The sequence below is a fragment of the Apostichopus japonicus genome, chromosome 10 (genome assembly GCF_037975245.1).
Source record: "Apostichopus japonicus isolate 1M-3 chromosome 10, ASM3797524v1, whole genome shotgun sequence".
NCBI classification, from domain to species: domain Eukaryota; kingdom Metazoa; phylum Echinodermata; class Holothuroidea; order Aspidochirotida; family Stichopodidae; genus Apostichopus; species Apostichopus japonicus.
In genome coordinates, this window is record NC_092570.1 from 130,467 (window position 1) to 146,722 (window position 16,256).

At 41.0% G+C, this 16,256-nt stretch overlaps 1 protein-coding gene across 1 annotated transcript in view; it reads right to left on the bottom strand.

The window, feature by feature from the left end:
• The window catches only part of LOC139975330 (replication factor C subunit 4-like), a 33,562-nt gene extending 20,703 nt beyond the window's left edge, over nt 1-12,859 (bottom strand). The window contains exons 1-4 of the mRNA XM_071983185.1: nt 12,296-12,859; nt 9,185-9,263; nt 7,475-7,554; nt 7,226-7,345 (exon numbers count right to left, since the gene is read on the bottom strand). Of these exons, the coding sequence (XP_071839286.1) occupies nt 7,226-7,345; nt 7,475-7,554; nt 9,185-9,263; nt 12,296-12,408 (392 nt within the window). The 5' untranslated portion in view covers nt 12,409-12,859. The remainder of the gene's footprint in view (nt 1-7,225; nt 7,346-7,474; nt 7,555-9,184; nt 9,264-12,295) is intronic.
• Nucleotides 12,860-16,256: the final 3,397 nt, after the last annotated feature.

The following is a 16,256-nucleotide window of genomic DNA, read 5'->3' on the forward strand; positions in this document are numbered from 1 at the left end:
GTAGCAGACAGCTAAGGACCAGCACTGATAGCAGTAATCAATGAAGGTGGTACTGTAGACAACTGAGAGCAGTAATGAAGGTGGTAGACAACTGAGAGCAGAAATGAAGGTAGTAGACAACTGAGAGCAGTAATGAAGGTAGTAGACAGCTAAGGACCAGCACTGATAGCAGTAATTAATGAAGGTGGAAGACACCTGAGAGCAGTAATGAAGGTAGTAGACAGCTAAGGAGCAGCACTGATAGTGCCAGTAATCAATGAAGGTGGTAGACAGCTGAGAGCAGTAATGAAGGTAGTAGACAACTGAGAACAGTAATGAAGGTAGTAGACAGCTAAGGACCAGCACAGATAGCAGTAATCAATGAAGGTGGTAGACACCTGAGAGCAGTAATGAAGGTAGTAGACAACTGAGAGCAGTAATGAAGGTGGTAGACAACTGAGAGCAGTAATGAAGGTAGTAGACAGCTAAGGAGCAGCACTGATAGTACCAGTAATCAATGAAGTTGGTAGACAACTGAGAGCAGTAATGAAGGTGGAAGACAGCTGAGAGCAGTAATGAAGGTAGTAGACAGCTAAGGACCAGCACAGATAGCAGTAATCAACGAAGGTGGTAGACACCTGAGAGCAGTAATGAAGGTAGTAGACAACTGAGAGCAGTAATGAAGGTGGTAGACAACTGAGAGCAGTAATGAAGGTAGTAGACAGCTAAGGAGCAGCACTGAAAGTACCAGTAATCAATGAAGTTGGTAGACAACTGAGAGCAGTAATGAAGGTGGAAGACAGCTGAGAGCAGTAATGAAGGTAGTAGACAGCTAAGGACCAGCACAGATAGCAGAAATCAATGAAGGTGGTAGACACCTGAGAGCAGTAATGAAGGTAGTAGACAACTGAGAGCAGTAATGAAGGTGGTAGACAACTGAGAGCAGTAATGAAGGTAGTAGACAGCTAAGGAGCAGCACTGAAAGTACCAGTAATCAATGAAGTTGGTAGACAACTGAGAGCAGTAATGAAGGTGGAAGACAGCTGAGAGCAGTTATGAAGGTAGTACACAGCTAAGGAGCAGCACTGATAGTGCCAGTAATCAATGAAGGTGGTAGACAACTGAGTGCAGTAATGAAATCAATGAAGTTGGTAGACAACTGAGAGCAGTAATGAAGGTAGTAGACAACTGAGAACAGTAATGAAGGTAGTAGACAGCTAAGGAGCAGCACAGATAGCAGTAATCAATGAAGGTGGTAGACAACTGAGAGCAGTAATGAAGGAAGTAGACAGCTAAGGAGCAGCACTGATAGCAGTAATCAATGAAGGTGGAAGACAGCTGAGAGCAGTAATGAAGGTAGTAGACAGCTAAGGAGCAGCACTGATAGCAGTAATCAATGAAGGTGGTACTGTAGACAACTGAGAGCAGTAATGAAGGTAGTACACAGCTAAGGAGCAGCACTGATAGCAGTAATCAATGAAGGTGGTAGACAACTGAGGGCAGAAATAAAGGTAGTAAACAACTGAGAGCAGTAATGAAGGCAGTAGACAGCTAAGGAGCAGCACTGATACCAGTAATCAATGAAGGTGGTAGACAACTCTATAAGCCTCCATGGCTTCTTTCGCGAGTTCCTGCTTGCGGGCAGATCACATATACATACATACATACTAGGGTTGTGCGGGATCCCGGTAGTCAAGTGAATCCCGGTATCCCGATCCCGGTATTGACTAATCCCGATCACAGTGCAATGTGTAACTACTACCGGTATTGGGAAAACAACCGGTTATTACATTCGTTTCAGTATCATTCCCGGGAATCCCGGACGTAATAAAAATATCTACGTGTTAATATTTGAAATAAATAAAACAAAACACGATTTTTTCTGGTTTCTGTGTTCTTAGTTTGAATAATATCTGATCAACTTACGTACTGGCCTAGACTAGGCTATATATTAACAAATCAACTTTTCACGTAGTAATTTGGACCTAGGCTACAATAAATATCGAACGTTACTTGCGTTCAACATGTTACGGGACCTCAAAGTTATTCTGAAATTTTCGTTATTTATTCTTCCTTCAAACGATGATTGTCAAGGTTCCCATGTACAAAATCTTACCCTTATGCATTTCACCTCATTTTGTTATAATAATTTTAACGATTTTATAAATTTTGAGCCAAAACCGCAGGGAGTATGTCCAGTTTAAATCCACCTTCGCACGGGACTGTATATTATTGTAGCCTAGGATAAGGTACTGGTACACAGCAGTGCAGTACTTGAGATTTTCATGCTGTAATGAAATGGATTCGTTTATTAATGCGGGGGGTTCCACGATGTCATTTATATTTATCTTTTGCTACTTTTTTAATTTTTAAGAACTTTTGTACGAAAGATTGATATTGCACGTGTTCAAAGTATATTTCCTGGAGTAAACAACAGCCGATTAACGATATAAATAAATCTGTACTATTCTTATGTATGTAGTTTGTAATCCCGTATTTACGTAGCCCCTATGTTATATTCTAATTGTCTGAAGTTCCAAACACGTGGTGACTTGTTGATAACTAGTTAAAAACTTTTCATTGTGAACTTTTGAACTTGAAGGGGTTGCCCTATTCCAATATCATGGAATAGTGGGGAACTCCCAATTTATATTTGTGTACGGATTACAAGTTTAATCCACGTGCGAACGTGTTAATCTAATATCGTACGTCGAGTATGAATGAAGGATGGTGTGGGTTGCTTTTTTCTAAGGTTTGTGCTTTTCTTTTTGGAAGTGTATGTTAAAAAACAAAGGCCCTAATATAGCGTGTTATTTTTTTATTTTTTTTATTATGAACGTGCGAGTAAGAGTATGTACATAGCCTAGGCTATGCATATTGAATGTATGACATTGACAGTCTCGTAACTAAGTGCTTTGAAACGTAGATGAAAGTTGAGGAAAATACCGGTTGTAGTTACGATACCGGTATTCATGTTGCAACACTACCGGTTGTGTGAAATCCGACAACCGCACAACGCTAATACATACATACATACATACAACTGAGAGCAGTAATGAAGGTAGCAGACAGCTAAGGACCAGCACTGATAGCAGTAATCAATGAAGGTGGTACTGTAGACAACTGAGAGCAGTAATGAAGGTGGTAGACAACTGAGAGCAGAAATGAAGGTAGTAGACAACTGAGAGCAGTAATGAAGGTAGTAGACAGCTAAGGACCAGCACTGATAGCAGTAATTAATGAAGGTGGAAGACAGCTGAGAGCAGTAATGAAGGTAGTAGACAGCTAAGGAGCAGCACTGATAGTGCCAGTAATCAATGAAGGTGGTAGACAGCTGAGAGCAGTAATGAAGGTAGTAGACAACTGAGAACAGTAATGAAGGTAGTAGACAGTTAAGGACCAGCACAGATAGCAGTAATCAATGAAGGTGGTAGACACCTGAGAGCAGTAATGAAGGTAGTAGACAACTGAGAGCAGTAATGAAGGTGGTAGACAACTGAGAGCAGTAAAGAAGGTAGTAGACAGCTAAGGAGCAGCACTGATAGTACCAGTAATCAATGAAGTTGGTAGACAACTGAGAGCAGTAATGAAGGTGGAAGACAGCTGAGAGCAGTAATGAAGGTAGTAGACAGCTAAGGACCAGCACAGATAGCAGTAATCAACGAAGGTGGTAGACACCTGAGAGCAGTAATGAAGGTAGTAGACAACTGAGAGCAGTAATGAAGGTGGTAGACAACTGAGAGCAGTAATGAAGGTAGTAGACAGCTAAGGAGCAGCACTGAAAGTACCAGTAATCAATGAAGTTGGTAGACAACTGAGAGCAGTAATGAAGGTGGAAGACAGCTGAGAGCAGTAATGAAGGTAGTAGACAGCTAAGGACCAGCACAGATAGCAGTAATCAATGAAGGTGGTAGACACCTGAGAGCAGTAATGAAGGTAGTAGACAACTGAGAGCAGTAATGAAGGTGGTAGACAACTGAGAGCAGTAATGAAGGTAGTAGACAGCTAAGGAGCAGCACTGAAAGTACCAGTAATCAATGAAGTTGGTAGACAACTGAGAGCAGTAATGAAGGTGGAAGACAGCTGAGAGCAGTAATGAAGGTAGTACACAGCTAAGGAGCAGCACTGATAGTGCCAGTAATCAATGAAGGTGGTAGACAACTGAGTGCAGTAATGAAATCAATGAAGTTGGTAGACAACTGAGAGCAGTAATGAAGGTAGTAGACAACTGAGAACAGTAATGAAGGTAGTAGACAGCTAAGGAGCAGCACAGATAGCAGTAATCAATGAAGGTGGTAGACACCTGAGAGCAGTAATGAAGGTAGTAGACAACTGAGAGCAGTAATGACGGTAGGATTGATACAGTAGCGATGGACATGCATCTGTTTTGTAGGCTTAAAGCCAAACATTGCATGTAAGTTGTTTTCCCTTAAACCTCCTTTGATGTTTCAAATGACATCAGTGTAATTTAAGAATAATATTGTCTTTGGAAAGTACAGTTTTAATTCTGTCATATAATTCAATGATTGTTTTTAATGATGGTTTAGTCACAGGCTTGTTCAGATTGTCTAGAATGACTGTCTAGAACTGATATTGAATAAACTTTGTTCAATGATTTAAAATTTGAACTACTTTGCGTGAATTTTTTTTTCTTCGTGACCGATTAAAATAAATCTCTGTGAGATTTAAACATCCTTTGGAATATAATCTTTTAACTACTTCTTTCGACACATCCATATCACCCCCACTCCCTCCCCAACAAAAAAAGGTTTTCCTGTTATATGAATAAGAAATATTATTGCCATTACTAACTGACCCAACATATTCCAGAAATAAATTGGGGCACTGAGATTTTTCACTAAAAGATGTAAGCCATCCCTTTTGAAGCTAACCTCATAGCTTATTACTACTACACAAAATGGCAATGAAGGGGGTGTTAATTTAGATGATACAGCAAAAACTCTTTGTCTTTTGCGATTCAGTGTAGTAACGCTAATACTAGTACTACTAGGGCTAGTACTAGTACTCAGATGCTTCCTCCAAAGGATCGCCACTTGTCCCACTGGAGGTTTCCTGTTCCCCGATCTGGTCTTCAGAGTTTTTAATGTGGGGTACTTGCCAGGAAGAGCGACTCGTTTATGTCAACCTGCTAAAGCCCATTTGTTTTATTTCAGTAGGAATGAGGGATCGTAGTCTGCTTCCGTGAAGTGTTTGCTACAAACGGAGCTGTATACTGGCTGAAGTGAAATTAAAGTGAAATCGGCGCTGGTGTTCTGCACTAACATGGTCATAATGGCCGTGTTTTTAGTCCTTCGGCCATCGTTGAAGGCTAATTGCTGTTATGACATTACTGCAGCCCCAAGAACACAACGGACCGGTACGTGCCTGGGCTTGGCACTTGTGTGACAGTAAGATCGTCGCGCATCCGGTACGTGCCTGGGCTTGGCACTTGTGTGACAGTAAGATCGTCGCGCATCCGGTACGTGCCTGGGCTTGGCACTTGTGTGACAGTAAGATCGTCGCGCATCCGGTACGTGCCTGGGCTTGGCACTTGTGTGACAGTAAGATCGTCGCGCATCCGGTACGTGCCTGGGCTTGGCACTTGTGTGACAGTAAGATCGTCGCGCATCCGGTACGTGCCTGGGCTTGGCACTTGTGTGACAGTAAGATCGTCGCGCATCCGGTACGTGCCTGGGCTTGGCACTTGTGTGACAGTAAGATCGTCGCGCATCCGGTACGTGCCTGGGCTTGGCACTTGTGTGACAGTAAGATCGTCGCGCATCCGGTACGTGCCTGGGCTTGGCACTTGTGTGACAGTAAGATCGTCGCACATCCGGTACGTGCCTGGGCTTGGCACTTGTGTGACAGTAAGATCGTCGCGCATCCGGTACGTGCCTGGGCTTGGCACTTGTGTGACAGTAAGATCGTTGTGCATCCGGTACGTGCCTGGGCTTGGCACTTGTGTGACAGTAAGATCGTCACACATCCGGTACGTGCCTGGGCTTGGCACTTGTGTGACAGTAAGATCGTCGCGTATCCGGTACGTGCCTGGGCTTGGCACTTGTGTGACAGTAAGATTGTCGCGCATCCGGTACGTGCCTGGGCTTGGCACTTGTGTGACAGTAAGATCGTCACACATCCGGTACGTGCCTGGGCTTGGCACTTGTGTGACAGTAAGATCGTCGCGCATCCGGTACGTGCCTGGGCTTGGCACTTGTGTGACAGTAAGATCGTCGCGCATCCGGTACGTGCCTGGGCTTGGCACTTGTGTGACAGTAAGATCGTCGCACATCCGGTACGTGCCTGGGCTTGGCACTTGTGTGACAGTAAGATCGTCGCGCATCCGGTACGTGCCTGGGCTTGGCACTTGTGTGACAGTAAGATCGTTGTGCATCCGGTACGTGCCTGGGCTTGGCACTTGTGTGACAGTAAGATCGTCACACATCCGGTACGTGCCTGGGCTTGGCACTTGTGTGACAGTAAGATCGTCGCGTATCCGGTACGTGCCTGGGCTTGGCACTTGTGTGACAGTAAGATTGTCGCGCATCCGGTACGTGCCTGGGCTTGGCACTTGTGTGACAGTAAGATCGTCACACATCCGGTACGTGCCTGGGCTTGGCACTTGTGTGACAGTAAGATCGTCGCGCATCCGGTACGTGCCTGGGCTTGGTACTTGTGTTCCTTATATGATGTCATTGTTGTCTTGTTTTTAAATCACATTTTTCAGAGTTCTGTTTTCGGATGCGAATATGAAAACATTAATTCCTAATTAGTCCTTGAGGTTTTGAAGATGATGAGAATAGTTTTGAACATAGATTTTCCCATAGATTCAGAGGAAGTTGCTCTAGATTAGTTGGATTTTTCATGTCATGGCCTCATGTCATGTCATGGCCAAAGTATTGTTCACTTTTTCATATTCAAATAAATACTAACACCTTGATGTTAGTCATGTTTCAAAGTTCTCACCTTTTACTGCTTACCTCCACAATGGGGCTTATAACCTTAATGGTCTATGAGGATTTTCATAAAATATCCCACTTTGTAGTCTTTCTGCAACACACCTATACTAATTGTTGACACATCCATGTACCATCATTTCCTTTAGCTTTTCTCTTTAGCAAGAAAGTATTTAACATGACCTGAACACCCCAACCTGAATATCAGGTTTGTTGTAATGCTTTGAGAATCCCTCTAGCATTTAGTGTTACATAATTCAATGTGACATTATAGTGAAAAAAATAATTACCTTGGTGTCTGACCACCAGCAGCAAGTTGGGAAAAGTTCTTAACCTTTTCCCGAATAACACTGATTCCTCGTTCATCTGAAGCATTCAGTTCTAAGACTCTGCTACGAAACATCTCTTTCCTGTAACAGAGAGAAAGGGATAACATTGGTGTTGGGTACCACTCAACTCAAGTGCTTGTGAAGATAGGATGTTGTGAAGTAGTAATAGAAATTGAAACCCATATAGTCTGTCTTCATCTTTCCACTTACCCAAACAACTGACGAGAAGCTGCTAATATTGTTGAAGTTTTTCCAGTTCCAGGAGGGCCATAAAACAGCAAATTTGGAAGCTATGAAAATTAAAAGAGAATCAGTTACCATCAGGTCTTGGAATGTTTGCTTCAAACATTTCAAGTATAAAGTTTATCAAATTACTAGAGAGTAAGAGGGTGCTTGTGGCCACTATTAAGGCAGGATCCACACACAGTACAAACGTCATCCATATACTTGTTTACAAGCCAATGCATCACCTTAACCCAAACACATCATCACCATCCTAGATAGGCAGCAACCAGAGTATATAAATATATATATTGTTAAGATATTAATTCATCATAAAACTGGATATCTGGGGGCAGACAATGTAAACAATGATCTTAGAAATTTCTCTCAAACTTTGTCTAAGTTTTCTTAGCTGTCACTGTTCTCTTTTTTTGTAAAAATACTATGTGGAAAACTTGCAGACCAAAAGAACAATGTAATTTACACACATACATACACATAGACTTTTCATGATTTTTACAGCTGCTGACCTCATATGACCATTGACATCAACAACCCCCCCCCCCCCAAATATATATATATATATATATATATACATATATATAAATATATATATATATATAAATATATATATAAATTATAATAAAATTTGTGATTCCTTGTCATATAATTTGCTCAAAATTTTACATATCTGACTTATGTATATATAGCTAATTAGTTAATTTTTTTCCAAGAATTAAGTGAGAACCAGAAAAGATCAGGGGGTACATCTCTTATTTGTAGCACTCACGTGCTCAACCAATTAATTCTGTTAAGTATTTACAGTAAAGAATTTTTATTCCAAAATGTTTCAATATCCAGAAAGAACAGTCTTCTTAGGTAAAATATAGACATAGATGTATGAGCAAATGGACATTTCCTTTCACCAATTTAGAGCTAGCAAATCAGCTCTGACACCAACCATCCCATTAACAATTTTTATAGTAATGAATGAGAATTACAGGTACATGATTATGAAATATTTTCACAACTTACTTTCAAAGCCAACTCATCTAGTCTAAATCACAGAAAATAATTTTGTGACCATTTGCGATAACCTGTTGACACCTTTAAGCTCTCTAGTGTGAAAACTAAAAGGGGCCACTTGATTCTGTTTAAAGCATCAACTATTTGAAGCAGATTTCATTTACTGGATGACTATATAATAGCAGAAGATCACATTTTTATAATTGGGCCTCTTCACTGAATTGAAATTGACCAGTTATGTTCACCAAAAGAAAGTCAAAGCATTGTAAAACTCACAGATTAATTGTAGCTTTAAAGGGCAAGTTCCACGAGAAAACCAGACCTTTATTTGTGATCAGCAATGCCTATTCCAAACTAATATACCTTATTGTAGTGGATAGAAAAACAACCTTGTACTCATTATACCAAGGAGTATGCCATATATTACGTTTGTCAACAGTATCATTCTTGAGATATCATGTTTACACACACCGAATTGACTGCATAGGTTACTGGCCTGCAGAAAAACAACATGATTATGCAGAAGACAGTGACTGCAAAGGCTTCTTTTCTAAGACTAAAAATATCTACTAAAATATAATTGTGTGTACTGTACAAGAAAACAACTAATATACCAGACTTTATTTCTACAACATTTCATGAACTTAAAGCTATGAGCCTAGTTTGGCTTACATCACATCCTTCCAAGGTTTTCTTGAGCACAGCAACAATCTCATCTTGATAGGCTACATCATCAATTGTCTTTGGACGGCTGAGAAATAAAAAATAAAGTTACAAAGATTAGGCTGGTGATAACTGTATTAGGACTCTTGATTTGTAGCTGAAAGTTGTTGAATTCCCCAAAGAACATTAAAAGTAACCTTTTTTTATTGTGCAGTCCGACTCAAGGATGCCAGTAAGGCTTACACACCAGTAAAAACATTTTGAAGTTTTTACCATGTTTCACTCCCTAATCTTCAACTAAGAGACTCCAATTGCAATGTATTACAAACCCACACAAAACCTACTGGTCAACATACAGCGTCAATTGTTACAAAAATAAAAAGCAAATTCATATTTAGCATTTATTCACATAAACTGGCCACTAATAAAGTAATATGGCCAGGCGCGTAGCCAGGAATTTGCCAAGGGAGGGGCGAAACTGTAGATATCGGCATTGCAAACTATCTAAAAAAAAATTTCAAAATATGCTCAAGGGGGGGGCTGCCCCCTTCGCCCCCCCCCCCTTGGCTACGTGCCTGAATATGGCTAGTAAAGTCACAGAAAGGAAGTTACTCTGCCCACTTATTTGTTGAGTTGAGAGGGTGTTGAATACCATACAGTAGTTTGCATTATGTAATGTTCAGTCCAGCATATTTGGTAACCAGTCTACGGGAAAATTTCCCGCTTCAGAATTGATAATGCATGAAAAAGGATAGTTAAGTGTTATGACAACTTTATTTAGCAACTTGCTCTTCCTTACATTTCATCATTTAGTCTATCCACGGCCACAGATCCGACAAAGGCAACAAGGAAAAGTTAAAATTGACATTAGTTTTACAAAAAAAGTAAAATGGCGGTAAATATAGACGCAACAATAGCTAACTTTGATGTAACAGGTGACGTTACAAGGCTACAAGCTTAGGCTAGGCCCGAGGTGGTCCAGATGGACATGTGCATTCCAGTACTACAAACACATCATGTTTCAGATCCTTAAGAAGCACAGTAAATTAAGCAAAATTTTTACGAATACTTCTAGCATTGGTAAAGACCATCTTCAGCTTATCCCTGAAACTATGTACCTTAGCATGCCTTCCGAATCTGATGTTAGAACTATGACTATCACTTCCCTTGCTTTCAAAATGCCTTTAATCGTCTCCACTAAAAACATAATCCTTATCCAAATTTATGCCTGCCCTCATCGCCCCCCCCCCCCGGGTGTTACTAAAACGAATGACAATTGCGTTACACGTAACGAATGACAGTATGTTGTACACACTAAAAAATTGCGTTAACTAAAACGAATGACAGTAATGACAGCACAGACATTTGCTTCAACTGGATATCCCAGTTCAGACTCCGTGGGTATCTAGATCTAGTATAGTACGGACAAGATAAAAACGCACCTTACAGCAAGCGAAATTGTAAGTGTGATTTTAAAAAGTAAATTTAACGTCATTTTCCCGATATTAATTGTTAGAAACTAACAATACTATAATCTTGAAACGGCTTCAGCTATCTTTCTATATAAATCTACAGAGGTAAAAAGCACAGCACTCAAGCGCATTCTCACACAAATCTTTCCTGTGGTTTCTATCCGTAAATTACACCAAAACCCTACAACCACGTAACATGCGATTTTCCTCAAATCATTTTTGCGCAGAAAACCAATAAACCCATTTACTCCATTCCGTTATTCATTCTATCTCTTCTCACATTCGTTGTCATTCGTTGTCATTCGCTGTCATTCGCTGTCATTCGCTGTCATTCGCTGTCATTCGCAAATGATAAGGCCACGAGAATGAAAGTTATAGATTTGCGTCCACCGCCCGCATGCCTGAAAAGCTACCGCACGAAAATTTTCATTATTTCCAAAAATTTCATTATTACAAAAAATTTCATTACAAAAAAAAAACAACTTTCCAAATCGCGCACAGCGGAAAGACGATCTATTTATCACGTAAATGCAGCTATGAAAACAGTATCATCGCTTTGCCAGTGTCCCGGCGTCATCGGGGTCACAGGTCAAATCGCTCCAACCGCACATCGGATTCTCGCAATGTCTCCACGCGCACGCGTGCGTTGATACCATGCATTGTTCTCGTGGAACGAAACGTAAGAAATCCTTTCAATCTTTTATACTTACCTATAGTTTCAAGACTCGAATTGTTGAAATAAAAGGGCTAAACTATAACAAAGTTTATTGACATTGCATACGATGTACAAATATTGATGGATGGCATGATCAGAATGTGAAATTTTACGATTCACTGGTTGATGTTCGGCGGTGTTTTTGATCGTCTCCATTGTAATGCTAAAGTATAGGATAACAAGCAGTCGATCTAGGCCTAGCCTACGTACGTACGTACGTACGGAGTCAGACTGTTCCAGGTCAATGCACTGTAGTGACCAAGTCATGTAGGCTTTCATTGTCACTGTGTACATCATGTTGCAGACAGGAGCCCGGTTCCATTTAAACATTTTTATAAATTCTATGCATCCCCATCCAGCTAGCCTAGTACTAGTAGCAGTTGTGTTTCAAAGCCAGGGTTTTATTCTTCCCTACTGTGATAGCAAACATGGCATTTTGAAGTCGTTTATATACCACTTGCGTGAATGGTTTATGTAGATAGCTACGCATGCGCAGTTGTAAATAATGAATAATGAAAAAAAGCCTCATGTGTTTTCAAAAAAGTCCGGACACAAATCTATAACTTTCATTCTCGTGGCCTAATTTACCCTGTACAAAGTCAATTGTCATTCGGTCATTCGCTGTCATTCGTTTTAGTTTGTCCCCCCCCCCCAATTCAGTTTAAGTTTTACTCATAGCTGTTCAACTAGAGTACTTCACCATCCTACCAAACAACGAGGCCCCAGTATTAGCAAAGTTAGGACTTGGGAACCTACGTTAGCCTTAACTGAGGTAGGCTTCCTATATCTTCCTTAGTCCAACTTCTAGCCTAATTTAGGCCCTCACTGTTACTGTAAAGTGTTACTGTTGAGCTAGATCTGTTGACTGAAGTTAAGTTAACCCATCCAAGTTAGAACAGAGATTGCGAAGACACAAAATATTTAGCAACTTACTACTTCTCCACCCATGGCGTATTTGTTTTTCTTCCAGATGAAGGTTTTGTCCCTAGTCTGTCCTCCGTAGATTCCTTCGAAGCAAGCTTGCCTCCTTTTAGAAACGCATCCATGTTTGTTCTTAATCCTACGTAAATTAATATGGCCTTATATAGGCTAGGCCTAGTTTGTTGTTAATTATTATATGTCGCTTGTCAGGCCTGTCTGACGTTAGGATACGTCTAGCCGTGTTCTTAATTCAACTAAAAGTAAAACACTAGCCTACTTTGTACTATGCCAAAGGCTAGCTTGTTCACTGTAGAACAACTAACCCTAAAACTTTCTAAGGGCTAATTTCGTCTATGTGGGCATGCAGCCATTGAGGTGCCTACGATTCTGCAAAGGTTAGACCGAATTTAATCACTTTTCCTATTGCAACCGTAGGCTACAGAACGTGTGCCGATGCCCGGTAGTAACTAGCAGCAAAGAATGAATACTTCGTTTCGCGCCAAATCTTTCGCAAGAATACCAAACCAGAAGTGAGGTAATGACGAGCACGTAGTCAAGGGTCAAAACGTTTTGAAGAAAACTCCCTGTGACCTTTCAGGTAGCATACGCCCATTAGAAGCCCCATTGACTTACACACTAAATCAAGAAAATAATGTGGTCTAGAAGTCTAGAAGTTCTCACTAGCTAAACGCTACCCATCACCGGATAGCTGACGAGTTGGCCTTTCATGGCATCATCAATTTCCAGTATCATGACCGCGCAGATTTTTTGCTATCAGAGCCAGAAGTTTTCGCCACTTGTAAACAAACCTCTTCACTTAGTAGTAAACAATTTTCGTACTCTGCTCCTGGGAAGCCTAAAGGTGTCTAAAATTGCCTCAATTGACCCAAATTTTTCACCACGTGTACTTCCATTCATGCTCTTAAACATGCAAGCCACAAACAGCTAGATCATGATTGATAACAGGTTTAAAAAGATGTTCTCTTGCTGTTTTTTTTTTTGGGGGGGGGGGGCACTTTTCCTGAAGGAAAACAATCGAGCGGATGGATATAGACTCTAATAGGAGTATGCCACCTTCATCAGGGAAATATTGCTGGATTGGGAGATATCATAGTCGTATCTAACAGCTATCATTTTGTAAAGGTGGGATTTCATAATGCCACTAGGATCTGAAAACTCTTAGTCACGTCTTTAGTCTTCATCAGTTACATTCAGCATATGCAAAACCCATCTCCGTCACAGAAAGTATGCACTTGAATTAAAAAAAGAAGGAACAATTGAAACACACTCTGGCATGCTGTCATATTTAGATATGATGAAGTCTTCCACCCTGTCTGTGAAGAAACATAAAATCTGTGATATCTGCGCACAGATGCAGCAGGACATTCAAGTTGGCGTAATTCATGGTTCCTTAGATGGTAACATTATATTCATAATCGCCCCCCCCCCCTCTAGTGAAACCGCTGGACGCCCTGAAACTGTCATCATGGTTTGTGTAAAGCATGTGTACACGCCAAATTTGTATCGGGTTAACACTGACGTGGAAAGCAAAGAAAATATGGTTTTGAAGGCCGGATACCACGAAGCTAGAGTCCGTAGCTCACAGGACTTGCATTTGGCTGCAAGGTAACTGATTATAATAATAATAATAATCAGCAGTTATTTTACGACCACAAATGTGGGGGAAACCCGCAAGGACTTTTGGCTTACAACTCACACGTCGGGTGGCTTCCAATTTAACATATTAACTCAAATTTGGAATCCAATTCGACTCCCGGTGAAGTCAACAAAGTGTTTGCTCTTTAAAAATTTGCTTATACATAGATGGAAACATCTTTTGCACTAATGGTCTTTTCAAAGTAAGCTTAAGGTTGCATGATTGTCAGGCGCGTATCCAGGATTTTCTAACCCGGGGGGCGCGAATTACTATCTAAGCGGAGCGCCACCATCGGTTGGCGCGCAGCGTACAAGAAAATTTCTGGTTTTGATACCACCCAGATCACCGGAAATGGTACTTCTCGGCCTTGAAAATGACCAACCAGATGTACACTTTTTGCCTGAGAACCAAGTATTTCCCAATAGTTTTTGTTTCCATCCATAACCTTTTTGCAGATTGTCACCAGTCACAAATCATGTTCGACCTCATCACATGACCTGTGGATCATTGCTTTTGTAGGTGATTCTACGTCGCAGCCCACAATATCCGTCTGCCTCTCCACTTTTCAAGGTTTTAAGCCCAGTATTTGTTCAGAATTTGAAAAATCACATCCTCGTGAATAAACTCACTTCAAAACATACCCTTAATGGCGCACAAAATTTCATCTATGGACAACCAATATAGAAAAACCTCCATCAACCCCTAACAGACCGGTCAAAATTGCACAGCTCCCAACTATTGAGAAGGCAAATGCTGGTCCATGCCACGAATCGCCGTCCTGGGGGAGGGGTGTAAGGGGAGGGGGTGTCCCCCTCCCCTTTTGATTTTTTTTTTTGAATCCTGGTGATGCCTACATGTAAAATGGTGGAACTTAGAAAGGCTTTTGTCACCCAAAATTTTCTGAGAAATATGCATATTTTTGTGTGAAAATTGAATTGTAGGTGATAATTCATTCTTTCCCGTGGCATGAAAATGTTCGCTGCTCGCCCCAATGAAAAGAATTATAGGCTAATTTGTGTTTCAAATGATGCTGTAAATGAGGTTTTATACTCTATTATGCTAATTGCTAAAGAAATGATTGTTGCTAAGTCAAAATTTAATGCAATTTTTTCTATGTATACTTGACAATTACAATGTGGGTTTTTCGGAAGCTTACGCGGATCAGCGGGTTTGGGTGTTAGAATGCGGGTCCAACCCGCGAATTGCAGGTCAGTTGGGAGCTCTGAAATTGCATGAGTAGAGGGAAGTGTGATGAAGAATGATGGTCGGAAATTTTCGAAAATTCAGACACAGTTAATTTATTGGTGTACAAATATTAAAACTTCTCATAACGGCTATTATAAAACTTGGTTGAAGGAAATGAAAATATAGCAGATATTTCCTTCAACCGAACACTACACACATAGGCGTAGGAGACGGGGGGTGCAGTCCCTAATTCGCCATGACTAATGTAAAAGATAGTTTTGACATATTTGGACCTCCATGCTTTTTCTCTATCTACGTAAGACATTTGGTTGTTTACATTAGCATCCCGCGGTATACTGCGCAACTTTGACGGACCGTACGGTGTACGATGGCATGCGATGTAGGCCTAATAACCGATGCTTGCTTATATGATGTTGATATTAACATGTTGAACGCGCGCGGAGCGCGCGAAAAATTTGGGTTTTTTCGGGCAAGTCGGACAGTTTTGAGGCTGTTCATCCCAACGAGGTAAATGAATCTGGAGAAACTATCACACAGTAAATACGCGCGTACGCGCGTACCATGTATGGAGGGTCATGTGATGTGTTCCAGGGTGGTACTAATATACTACTCTCCCTATAACGCATGATGATTTCACCCAACTAATACGTAAATGTGTTTGCGTGCTAAGAGCAGCAGACGACACCCGTTACCTAGCAATAACCGTGCCTGTAGCCTAACGTGATAGCTATATTCCCGTCGAGCAGCATTAGGCTCTGTTCCATGGAGAATTCCGTGGTTGCACTGAACTAAACATTTCCCCACATTTCCCATTTCTACATTCACTTATAGCGTGTAGTAATAACGTTAGGCCATATGAGACAAAGCTTGCCCCTAGAGCTGTATTAATAAATAAGATTATGTAGAAAGCCTGCCTTCATTCAAGAGAATAAGGTTGAACGTTAGCATATTAGCACTATTTCGTAGGCCTGAAGTACCAGTACCTTCTTATGCCGTTAGTTCCCCTGTCCGAACCGACCAATCTTTCACGAAGTCACTTACACTGTTCTCGAATTGCTACAGAGAAATATCAGTATAGTACCACCCTGGAACACATCACATGTATGGAAC